We start from the raw sequence: 12674 nt of genomic DNA, 5'->3' as shown, positions 1-12674 counted from the left end.
TTACCCAGGTGGCAACTCCTATCTAACTATGCCTTTGTGGCATAAATTCTTAGTACCGTGGTAGTGTTATTGGAAAACGGTACTTACTAGTGGACTCGATTCTATTAAGATTGTATAAATTGCATGTCTAGAAAATTTTGTCTAAGGAAGTGATACTTAAGTGAAACCGATATGACTCCACTATCTTTCAGGGGCATTACCAGGTGCACTTTATGCGATCTTAATAGATGATCTTTCGCCTCACGCCACATGATCCACCCCACATATGAGAAGGCATCACTTGAAATTCATTTCATTTCTAGCATTTTCTTCATTCTTAAGGACAAGAATGATTTCAAGGAATGAGGAATTTTTTGAGTAAGAAGCAAAGAATTAGGGGTTAGTGGGTTAGTCTAGCATTTAAATAGGGAGATTCTATTATACTAATCTATTGTAATTACTCTCCAGTTAGTTTTAACTGTAGAGTGCAGTTATAGGATCCAAAGAAGTATAAATAAGAGCTTAATTGTAAATAGGAGACTATCTAAAATCATTAATAATTAAAGCCATCTCTCATCTCTGAAATATTCTCTTTCTCTTCTCATCCAATCTATTTCTCCTCATCTATTCTCTCTTCTCTTTTCTCATCTACTTCTATTCTTTTCTCATCTATTTATATCTCTTTCTCTCCTTATTTCTCTATTTTAGTAAGTGTGCAGGTTGATAGGTAACATTCTAGTACCAAGTTTTGTGGAATACACTATGAAAAGTCTTACAACTTAATCCATAAGATTAAGGATTCACACACATTTGCAAGATGGGCAATGATATATATGCACCATCTTGAGGGGGAGTACTGATAATATTCTCACTATTTAGGATTTTTTTTTTCTTTATTGTATATTTCCTAGTTAGCGCTATAATTAGGGTACCTAATTAAGGTTGTAAAATAAGCATTTATATTTTGAATATTCTAATTTCCTACTTTAGAATATTCCTATTTTAAAATTATTGTATAAATAGGCTGCCTTATAACTTTCAGAATTAAGACAATAAGAATTATTTAAATTCAATTTCTTGTCTTTTTTGTCTACAGCTTTTTTTGACCATTAAGCCTTCACCTTTCAAAAATTTTCTTTAATTTTTTTTCCCTCTTTCATCAACCAAAGAAGGCACCAAGAGACCATACCTGATCACACCCACATTGCCAAGTCTTAAAGAATCCTGTCGAACCTTCATCCTAGCTTCTTGTCTTTCTGCTTTTGAGACAGATATCAGCAGATCAGATATCATTTTCGTTCTCTACAACAAGAAAGAAAACATTAAAAATGATCAAAAATTATAAACTGAGTTAAGACCACATTCAAATAATGGATATCGAGCTTGATAGCCAATATTTTCCTAAAAGAGAATTAAGAGTGCACATGAATTGCATAGCCCTCTTTTGACACTAAAAAATAAAAAGCTATAACAAGATTCCAGCAGATAGAATAATTGATCAACAAGGTTCTTTGATACTTTAATTAAAACAAACATGGACAATAAAAATGCCATGCCCTTACAATAATGCCTTTGCAGACACCTATCAAAGAGCTAACTAAGCAAGCCTCTACCTAGAGTGGGTTTAACTTCTACCTTTTTAACTAAATATATACATTCCAGTTCACTTGCACCAAAACAACAATAAATCTTTAGTACTTTCCAAGTTTCATCGGTTCCATAATGAATCCAAATCATATGCCTGTTATTTAGGAAAAAATTTGAATACCCTTCTCATATTAAAATCTCATTTAATGTTTCTGTTGTCAGGTTCACAACACAAAACCCATGACCTACTTGTTAATGCATTTACATGAAGAATACAAGCAAAAGGGCACGTCAAAATTCCTTAAAAAGATTAGCAGTGACTACAATAATAAAGTAAATATTACATCAACCAAAGCAAAAATAAGCAACAAAGCAATAGGGCATGTCAGAAAGCATACCTTTGGCTTCATTTGCTGTTCATAATCTTTTAGTTCCTTCAGTTCCTGCAAAAATAATTTTAATACAATGTGGATAACCAAAGGCCATAAAGATAAAGTAATCGCAAAAGTATACCTTCTCTAATTGGTGACAGAGATTATGTTTATCAGAGGCCTCTTGACGAGATTTACAAAGCTCCTCCTCTAGAGCTGCAACTTTTGCACACAGAGAAGCAACCTCCTCCTAATTCAAGTTAGCAGAAGATGGATTAGAGCTGTATAATGTCAAAGCATGCTGTACCTTGAGTAATGCAAGGAATCCCAAGGAAAACATAAAAATTTAACAATTGCAATGGAACTTATTCTTTTGTGATAAAAAGAAAGAGAAACAAAAGCACCAAACTGATACCTCTGCTGAAGTGCGATCATCATTGCGTAAGTTGTCTTTATGCCTATTATCCTGCAAAAAATAATATATCAAATAGTCATTTCAAATAAATTTCATATAAAACGGTTCACCATTTGGATGCACAGTACAAAGATGGCATAAAAAGAAAAGGATGTTAGAAGTAACTTTTTTCGAGACCTTCACATACACTCTAAATGGACCTAGGCTATAAATTTTAATCTGCAATGGTTAATAGCAAAAATAATTGCCCCAGAAATAATAATTATGTCCCGAAAGTACAGCTCCACCTTGCACAGGTTAACCACAGCAATACTATAAAAAATAACCTTCCAGTCAGTCCCAATGCAGGTATGCATATTAAGCTTCCATGATTGCATTTTTATTATATTTATTTCATAATTATGCATTTGCAAATCACAGCAAACGCCAAAAATGTGATGGTGACCATAATATTTACTGAATAAATCAAAGAGATTGGAAAAGCAAATTAGACTTCATGGATCTGTTTAATCGACTTGGAAGAAGACATTTCTATATCCATGCATTCATTGCAACATAGGAATCCATTACAAAATATCACTTCAATCAGAAAGATGACCTTGAGAATTTAAAACTACAGGTAATTTTCCCAAACATCTTTAAGCCTCTGCTTAGTAAACAATCTGTTGTTCGCCAGATACCAGCCCCCACCAACCTACTGCTACAGGCAACCATCACAGCATGCCATCACCCACCAAACATTAAATAAAGCCCATATTTCCAGGGGGCTAGAAATTATAAGAGGAAACATTACAGTTGCTTTTCTATAATAGTGTTTTATTTGAAGATCTCTGAAGGCTTGAAACTTTACCATATTTATCATTATCATTGTTGGCATATGATTTGCCCATACATTTTCCAGCTATGTTATCCAGAGCTTTTGCAAAATTTTAGTGAATCTCGTCATTTTCCATTCAAAATAGGATGTGGCATATGGCACAGCAGAAACACCAGGCCAGCTGCAAACCTTAACACTCCCTAATACAACTAATTCCTAACAACATACTTTTAAGGAAAACTGAACGTTATAAACATGAAAAAATTAAATCGACAAATTATGACATACAGCATATGTAACATTGGGTCAACCAATCAAGAAAAGCAGCATATGCCACAACAAGAGTATGAGCTCCTAAGTAGTTTGGCCATTCGAAAATGAAACAGCCCACAGAATTACATTACAGAATTTTGCAAAACCACCCATAGAATTGAGCAACCCATTCTGTCTTTCTTATGGCGCCACTTATGGTAGGGACATAGTTTCACCCTAAGCAAAATTAGTAGACTTGGTAACTAAAAAAGGAACTAACCCCTTCTTTTAGTATAATACTATATATTATTTGATCATAATAATAACAATAATAGTAACTAAAAACAGGTGAGAAACTATGGTGACAACTGCAATTGCAAAAAAAAGATGACAATGAATTAGCAGACTTATATGCAAGGAACAAGATACCTTGTGGCATGAGTTCTCAAGCTGACCATTTGAAGCTGATGCTGCTGAAGAAGAAATTTGTGATCTCATCTGATCATTGCCCCTGGAACCACGACCTCTACCTGAAACAGAATGCCCTCTACCACGCCCTTGTTTTCTCCTATTTGCATCAGCACTGGTTTTTGTGTCCACAGGTTCCCCAGTCTTTTGCCTTCCATCAGCTACTGCCTGTGTCATCTTTTTCAATATAAAATAAATCAAAATATGTTTCCAAAATGAAGTTAAAAGGAGAATTTATGGTAAAGAAAATATAAAGGAGAAGCTCAACAGCATAAGTTGAAGACCATTAAGTGTAAGGAAATTAACATAAGAATAATAACAGTTTGTTTATGAATCAGTCATCAAATTAACTGAGAGCAACAAAGAGCAAAATTGAAGGGGTGGAATAATAAAGATTAAGTAAAAGACATGGTTAAAAAATTTCACATAAAAATCAATAACATTAGATTTCCAACCAAATAAAATAACCAATCATCAATCCACCTCAAGATGTTCAAAAACTGATGAATTATTATCTTCTTGTATTCTTTGGCGCTTCTGAGTGTTCGCCTGTATAAGAAACTCTCCTCCATTCTGGAAAAATGGGGAAAAATGTCAGTGTATCTCCAACAGGAAATTGAAGTAAACCAAGTGCCTTCCGAAAAACCAGGCAAATAATGATTACCAATTGCAACATAACAGAAAATAAAAACCTTTATTTTATTAAACATATTGATCGACTTCCTAAAATGCAAAATACAAATGTCCACACAAGCAAACATGCACACGTAGACATTTAAAAGTTGCACGTGCATCATTTCTACAAAAGTGCGATCCACTAAAATAAATTGCATGCGCACCATTCCCTCGAAGTATGGAAACCACCTAATCAGCAAAATTTCCATAAATGCAAATGTTTATGTCAGCTGAACTGCCAAATTCAGGTCCATCCATGCCACCACTCATTATTTAACAAGTCCTTTAATTTAATCGAAGTTCCTCATAACAGGAGCCAGCTTTTTTTGTCCAGCATTATTAATCAACCTCTCTAATTGTTTGCACCAATGTTCCTTATTAGACATATTAAACATTATAGCCTCCACTGGTATTCAATGTGAGATTGATATTTAAAAAAAAAAAATCTTGGAAATTACAAGGTCCAAACAGAGGGAGACCAAGCAAACCATTTTAACTTTTAAAACATAATTTCATGACAGAGATGGAATCAGGATTAAGCTGCAAATCAAGATATCCTATGTGTGTGCTTGATGCTATTTGAGCACACAAAGAAAATGATCCTAGCAAATGTACTCTGATATATGAAGATTATAAGTCCCATAAACTTGTTTACAAGGTAAAGATCACAATTTGATTCATTCACAATCAAGTAAACAATACAGAAGTTCAATAGTAAACTAAGAAATTCTAGTATCTGAATCAAACAGTCCCAACAGACTATAACTCCAATTCAAACACTTAATCAATCCTTGATTGAATGCAAAAAAGTCAATGCACACATTACTCAGGTACATGTAGACATTGATATAAGGATAAAGAAAAGCTTACGTCATCATCAGAATCACTGGAAGTTATATGCTCAGTCAAGTCCTCGGCGGGCCCAAATTTCACTGCAGAAGAGACAGAGGTCCAGGTGGCTTGCTGCTGCAGTTGCTGTGGTTGGGCAGGGGTGGAGGAGACAGAAGAGGTCTTACCCACCATGCGAGCTTCGAGTTTGGCAATCTTGGTGGGCAACGACTGGTCTGACTGATTGGAAGAGTTGGAGGAGAAATGTATCAACATATCATCAGACATTGTTCAAGAATACCAGACTGTTTGGCAACGAAAAAAAAAAAGACTTTCAGATCATTCAGGTGGAATCACAACTAAGCAGAAAGAAATTGGTTCAGTCTTGCAATTTGAGAAAAAACCCTAAAATGCTGGTCTTTTGATAAGAAAAGAAGAGCCTTTTGCAGCTTTTAATTTGTACAAAATAAAGGCATGGTCAGGCAAAAGAACTGAGACCCTATAGTATATTCCTAGGAGATTTTGGCAGTAATAAGACCAGAGAGAGGAAGAGTGTGTGAGAGAGAGAGAGTGTGTGTGTGTTTTTAGGGTTTTGAATTTTGGCAAAGGCAAAGGGAAGAGAGAATCAAAGAGAAGAAAGAATTGGAGGAAGAGAAGGAAAGAGGAAGAGGCAGATAAGAAAGATGAGATGGGAGCTTATTGATTGCTTATGCTTGTGCACTTTGGGCAGGGAAAAGGAAAGCATGTTCCAATTGGTGTGAGTTAAAAGAGTACTTTTTGGGTTTGAATTGGCGAGGCGGACGGGTGTGCTCAGAAAAGGAAGAAAATCAAGAAGGTTCATCGATAAATTTTAATAACCTCTTTAAATTTATATAGATGTAGCGCTGCAGTTTTTTAATTAAAAAATATAATATAAAATTTTCTCAATTTTTAAATTTGATATAGTAAAATCTCTCTAACCTCTAATTATTAGTTTTCAGTTAGATATTGAGCTGAATAGTTCCAGTGTAATGCTTAGTTATCATTTCTTTTTTTCTCTCTTAACCCACATGTAAATTGAATCTTTCTACTTTCTATACAGAAAATAATTTTTATGTGTAAAAAGAATAATTTTATACTTTGTATGAGAGAGAAGAAAAAAATATTGACTAAGTACCACACTAATCTGTTCACGTCAGCGTCTAACTGGAAAATCGGTAATTAGAAGTCAGAGTGATTTTACTGTATAAAATTTAAAAGTTGAGGGGGTCTTATGTTATATTTTAAAGTTGAAAAGCTATAATATTACAACCATATAAGTTCAGGAATAATTATTAAAATTTATCTGAAGGTTGATAGATGGGTTGTAGGGCATAAAATATGAATACTCGGCTACTTATACTGGCACTTGCCAGACTATTCAACATGCCCCCAACTTCTATTTGGCAGGGTAAGACTATTTCATTGAGTGTTGGGCATGTACAACAAAAGGGATTAAGAGAGCCAGGTGAGATCTTTCCTACTACGCAATCTGATGCTTAAGGTAATAAAGGCATAAGGGGCAAAATAAACGCAAAGTAAATGAACTCAGAGAAATATGGGAGTAAGGAATATCAATACCTAATACATGTAGTATATATATAGTTATGGCCTCCCAATCAGGCTAAGTCACGTGTTATTAATCTTTGACTCATGCTCTGCCAGCATGACATGCGATGTTCCACCATAGGATATAATTAATTTAAAACTTTTAAAATAGTAGTTACTAGAAGCCCAAAGTAGGTAAACTTATAGGTTCCTAGACCTATAGGGCTATAGCGCATTAAATGTGGGCAATTAGGTCATATAAAGCCTATCGACTAAAGGTAACTTGCTGCGTAAGATGCCAATTGTGTGAGCTATAAGGTTCTCATTAAATAAGCCTAGGTGCTTTTTCACGTTACTTAAACTTGCTTCTACCATGAAGGAGCCAGGTGATTCTTGTCCTAACTAGTAGAGGGTTGTTCCTAACTCCTTAGGTCATCAAGGACGACCTTTAAGTCGTAAGGACAACCACCTTTTTTTACCCTTAAGACCCTTTAGTTAAGAAGCCTTCTGCGTATATGGTTTCTTATAGTCTTCCAGTCGCATACCCTTATACCGTTAATCTCATATAAATCAGATTTCCTCCTAGACATGTGTCAATCATTTAGGAGTTGATTTATTTTAGATTGTATTACTATGTAACACATTTAACTTGAACCCATGTGTTTTTTTTTTTTACTCAAAGCATTTTTTAGCCATTGACCTTTACATGAAAAATCACTTGGTACTCTTGCTTCTAATTGCATCCTATTTAATATCTAAAAAAGTATAACTATCAAACCTTTGAACATGTAAAAATGTAACTATTGAACTCATGAACTTTTTAAAAGTGTAATAAAAAGTCAGAGCATATAAAAGTCACATCTATTTGTTCACCGATCACAAGATTAAATAATTACACTTTTATAAAATTTAGATATTAAATAGGATGCAATTAGAAGTGACTTTTCAAAAAAAGTCAAGAATAAAATGATGCTTTCAGCCCTTTTTTTAATTTACTCTTCAAATAGTGATAAAATTTCATTGTTGGACGAGGCTAAAAGCCTAACTTGAAACATTTTATATATACATATATACATTAGTATTTGAAGCACATTAAACTATGGAATAAGATATAATATTAGGATATGCATAGTTGATTATTATTATTATTATTGAAAGTTAAGGACTCAAAAATCTTTAACAAAAAACTGACACTTGAGTTCGCCAATAATTGACGCTTGGCACAATTAAAAGTAATAATTTTATTAATAAATTTCACTTTAGTTTATCTTTTTCTAAATATAAATTAATTATTAATATTAGATCATTTTAACAAAATAATTTTATTAGAAAATATATAATTATTTCAATTTCAAATATAAGATAAATTATATATATATATGTTACAAAAATTTTTGAATTTTTGTCATTTTTTAATTTATAAAAATATGTATAAAACAGATGTTAATATAATATTAAATAAATATTATATAAAAGAATATGGCACAAACATTTTACCAAAAATAAAAATAAGAGTTTTTATAGTTCTTAACACTTGAATAAAAGTAAATTTTAGTTTTTTTTTAAAACGAATTAGTTTATAATTGACATTGATGTGTAAAATATGAATGTATAATTAAATAATTAATAATATTTAAAAAAAGGCCATTTATATATATATATGTGTGTGTGTGTTTGAAATAAACTAAAATTATAGTTAAATTGAATATATTCCCTTATATTTTATCTAATATTTCAAATTTAAATAGTTATATATTTTAAGATAAAATTATTTAGTTAAACATTATCCAATACTAATAATTAAATTTATAATTGGAAAAAGATAAGTTAAAGTCTTCTTTTTTTTTTTTAATTATGCCAAGTGTCAATTAATAATGAGGTCAAATATCAAATTTTGGTAAAAGATTTTGAGTGTTTAGCTTAGATGTATGTGTGTGTGTGTGTGTATATACATAAAAGCATAATTCATTTGAAAAAAATAAAATTTATAAGTCTGCATGTAGTATGTGTGTATTCAATTGTCAAGAACTATAAAATACTTTTATTTTTAATTTTAATTTAATTTTTGTGCTGGTTTTTATATAATATTTATTTGATTTGTAGTGTGTAGCGAGTTGAAGGAAAAAGTAGTCTGATTAGGAGAAAGAATGAGAAAAAAAAAGGAGATAAAGGGCACATTTGTAATTAGAAGGAGAAGCAAGGGTTAATTTGCTGCCAAAAGAATCTCATTTCATTCCTCCCTCTTCCATTTCCAAACCCTAGAGAGAAACATATAAAATTACAGAGTTTCAAAGAGAGAAAGAGAGTGAAACTAATAAGAATTGAAATTCATGTCAAATTTGAGAGAAAAATCAATCGAATCAATAAAAAAAGAGAGAAAATTTATCATATTTGCAATGCAAATTTCTTTTTCCCATTTCATTACCCATTTTATCTCATAAATTTAGCTTTTACTTGATTTGTACATAAAGGAAAAGGAAAGAAAAGAACCCATCACATGACTTGAATCCAAATCTCATCTCTATGCTTGCATTGCAAAAGGACACAAAATCTTTTCAGAGTTTCCAGCTTCGATATCCCACAAGAATGGTGGATATTGTAACACTCCTTACCCAATATACAGTGTAGCTGAGTAAGGAATGCTTTACTCTGTGCCGGAGCACCTTATCTTATCTTATTTTATCCATTATTAATTTTGATCTCATTATTAATTAAACCAAAATATTCAAATGGGGAAACTGACGGAGTCTCCCCTGTTTTATTAAGATTTGTCATGTTTTATCAGTCATATATATTCTCAATTTCATTTTCATCCATTCTATAATATCAAATCATAAAATCATTTCCATAAGATTTTCATATTCATCCATATCAAATTTCAACTCATATTATACATAGAATTTACAAATTTATTAATTTACTTCATGCACAAATTAATTACACAAATTCATAATTTACATTATAAAATTAATGCTTAATTATAATATACAAAAATAACTACTATGGCCTAGCAGACCCTACTAAAATGCCCTTCATTGGTAATAAGTGCATAATTTATTAATTTTACTTCCATCACATTTAGTGTTTCTATGGTATCTTTATGCCTAATTCAGTTGATTAAAGTATAACTATCTATTAGGCATATGTTTAGAGAGTTATTGAAATAATTGTGTTAAATGGAAAAATTTTCAGCATTTGTATTAATTTGACTCTTGCTACATTTTTCAGGGTTTTGGTAAGTCCCAAAGCATAGAAGTATGGAAGAAAGCTTGGAAAGGTCGAAGGATTAAGAAGCGTTATTGATACAAAGTATACGGGTCGTGTAAGCACAACCACAGACCCGTGTAACATTCTGCCAGAAGAAATCTAGAGAACCGAGGAAGAAACAAAGTACATGGGCCATGTAACTTGACCCGTGTAAATCCTGAAGACCCATGTAACCTTCTGTGCCAATGCAAGACATACCTATTCAGCTCCAGTAAGTTACACGGCCCTAGGCCGTGTAGTGATACACGGGCCGTGTATTCGTCGATAATTATTTTCCTGATTTTTCTCCAGTTGCAGTTTTGATAGAGAGAAAGACTCTTAAACCTAACCCTAGGCCATTTATTATAAATAGAAGAGGCAACAGCCGTCACAAAAAAAAAAAAATTAAACCTTCGTTCTCCATTCACATTCTAGATTTCTTCAATTTTCTTCTTTATTTTTCTGTAAGCCATGAACATGAGTGGCTAAGTTTTTAATTCAGTTCAAGGGATTTAAGTTCTTTTGCTTGATTTGTGAGACCAGGTTCTTAATTTAATTTATGTCTTTTGAATATCTATTGTTTTCTGATTTCATTGTCTTTGATCTATTGAATGATTTGCTAAAAAGGCCTATTAGTTAATTGTTTGATGTGATCAATTGCTAGTTCATCTTCATAATCCGTAATTATTGTGTAAGATTGAACATAAGTAGCAATTAGGTTTTATTGATTATGATCCTAGTTTTCGATAATAACCTAGGAAAACAATATGGTGAATTAAATGATTTATGCTTCATAAATTATTGTTCAGCTTAACTACTTTCAATTCTTAAAACAGTTATTAATTTGATGAAGATTGCTTAATACCAATTCAGTTAATAATTAGAGTCAACAAGAGTGTTGGGCTCGAATTGATGAGTATAGGGAAGTTAGGGATTTTACCTTGTTGTTTGGTAAATCTACGTTAAGTATTTAATAAGAGATAATTGTATTTCTTTTATCTATAATCGAATCAATGCATTGGAATGCGAATTACCTTGAACTGAAGTTTGTTTAATTTGAGAGTTTTTTATTTAATTTTAGTTTTTAATTTCTAATTTTTTATTTCTTCTTTGGATTGCGAATTACCCCCCAAACCTTTGTTTCTTTTCCCATTACACAAGTGCACGAAATTTAATAATTTAGTCTCTAGGGTTCGTCCTAGATTTATCACTTACTGCAGAAAATATTTCATAATTGGTAATTTCAGTTAAATTAATTTCTGATGGATTTTACAGCCATCAAGAATTTTGGTGCCGTTGCGGGGGACTAAAATTTATTGGATTTTGTGGTTTTAGTGTTACGATATTCTGTTATTAATTTTCTTTGTGAGTTGTTGCCATTTTTAGGTTTTGAAAAAATTATGGTGTTACTATTTATCAAGAAGTTTAATTGAATTTGGAGGGGGGCCCATCCCTATTTTGAAGGCCAAATTCCATCGTTTTCTAGGGTTTTGAGGCATTTTTCTATTTTTACTTTGATTTCTTTTTGTATATGACAAGAACTTACCAATCTGGTGAGTTGATCTTTGATCCAGAAGTAGAGAAAATAGCTAAATAGTTGAGAAAATTGGCTAAGCAGGCTAAGCAGATTTCAAGTACATCTAAAGGAGTCTAATCTCCAAGGGAGTTAAGTTCGGATTCAGATTTGTATTCAAATTCCAAAAATTAAACCATGGCGACTAGGACTTTGAAAAAGTTGGCTGCTCCTAATCTAAACCAGTAGCTTTTGTGTATTCAATACCCTGCTTTAAATGTTGCTTTTGAGTTAAAATCTGGACTAATCCATTTGTTGCCTAAGTTTCATGGTCTTGCAGGTGAGGATCCACATAAGCATTTAAAAGAATTTTATGTTGTGTGTTCCAGCATGAAACCTCAAGGAGTTTCAGAGGATCAAATCAAGCTTCGAGCTTTCCCTTTCTCACTGGAAGGCACAACTAAAGATTGATTGTATTACCTTCCGTCCGGATCTGTCAACTCATGGAATGGTATGAAGCAGATATTTTTTGAGAAGTATTTTCCTGCTTCCCGTGCTGCCAACATAAGAAAAGAAATTTTTGGCATCTGACAATACAATGGAGAGAGTTTGTATGAGTATTGGGAGAGATTTAAGAAGCTATGTGCAAGTTGTCCCCATCATCAAATAAGTGAGCAGCTTCTGATTCAGTATTTCTATGAGGGACTTCTACCAATGGACTGCAGTATGATAGATGTTGCTAGTGGAGGAGCTTTGGTTGACCAGACACCAGATGAAGCAAGGAGGTTGATTGCTAACATGGCAGTAAATTCTCAGCAGTTTGGAATGAGAATGGATCACACACCTATGAAGGTTAATGAGGTAAGTACATCTAACTTTAAGAAACAGATTTCTGATTTAACTTCTTTAGTGAGGCAGTTGGCTGTAGGGAACTGTTAAGGTATGTGGAATTTGTTC

The 12674-nt window shown here is 32.5% G+C and overlaps 1 protein-coding gene and 1 non-coding gene across 5 annotated transcripts in view; both read right to left on the bottom strand.

Moving 5' to 3' along the window:
• LOC110664080 (serine/threonine-protein kinase TOUSLED) overlaps positions 1–6186 on the bottom strand; it is a 33992-nt gene extending 27806 nt beyond the window's left edge. Inside the window, exons 1-7 of one of the 4 annotated variants that reach the window (XM_021823606.2) lie at positions 5435–6186; positions 4373–4462; positions 3851–4066; positions 2353–2403; positions 2080–2187; positions 1965–2009; positions 1169–1281 (exon numbers count right to left, since the gene is read on the bottom strand). In XM_021823606.2, the coding sequence (XP_021679298.2) occupies positions 1169–1281; positions 1965–2009; positions 2080–2187; positions 2353–2403; positions 3851–4066; positions 4373–4462; positions 5435–5680 (869 nt within the window). In that variant the 5' untranslated portion in view covers positions 5681–6186. The remainder of the gene's footprint in view (positions 1–1168; positions 1282–1964; positions 2010–2079; positions 2188–2352; positions 2404–3850; positions 4067–4372; positions 4463–5434) is intronic. The other 3 variants (XM_021823609.2, XM_021823608.2, XM_021823610.2) reach the window with 3 other exon arrangements.
• A 6092-nt stretch (positions 6187–12278) lies between these two features.
• Positions 12279–12385, bottom strand: LOC131169523 (small nucleolar RNA R71). The gene has a single exon (XR_009140461.1). It is a non-coding gene; the product is annotated as a small nucleolar RNA R71 (small nucleolar RNA).
• Positions 12386–12674: the final 289 nt, after the last annotated feature.

Source organism: Hevea brasiliensis, chromosome 1 (genome assembly GCF_030052815.1).
Source record: "Hevea brasiliensis isolate MT/VB/25A 57/8 chromosome 1, ASM3005281v1, whole genome shotgun sequence".
Lineage (NCBI taxonomy): Eukaryota > Viridiplantae > Streptophyta > Magnoliopsida > Malpighiales > Euphorbiaceae > Hevea > Hevea brasiliensis.
Note: the sequence above shows the minus strand (reverse complement) of the source record. Positions and strands in the feature narration are given on the sequence as shown.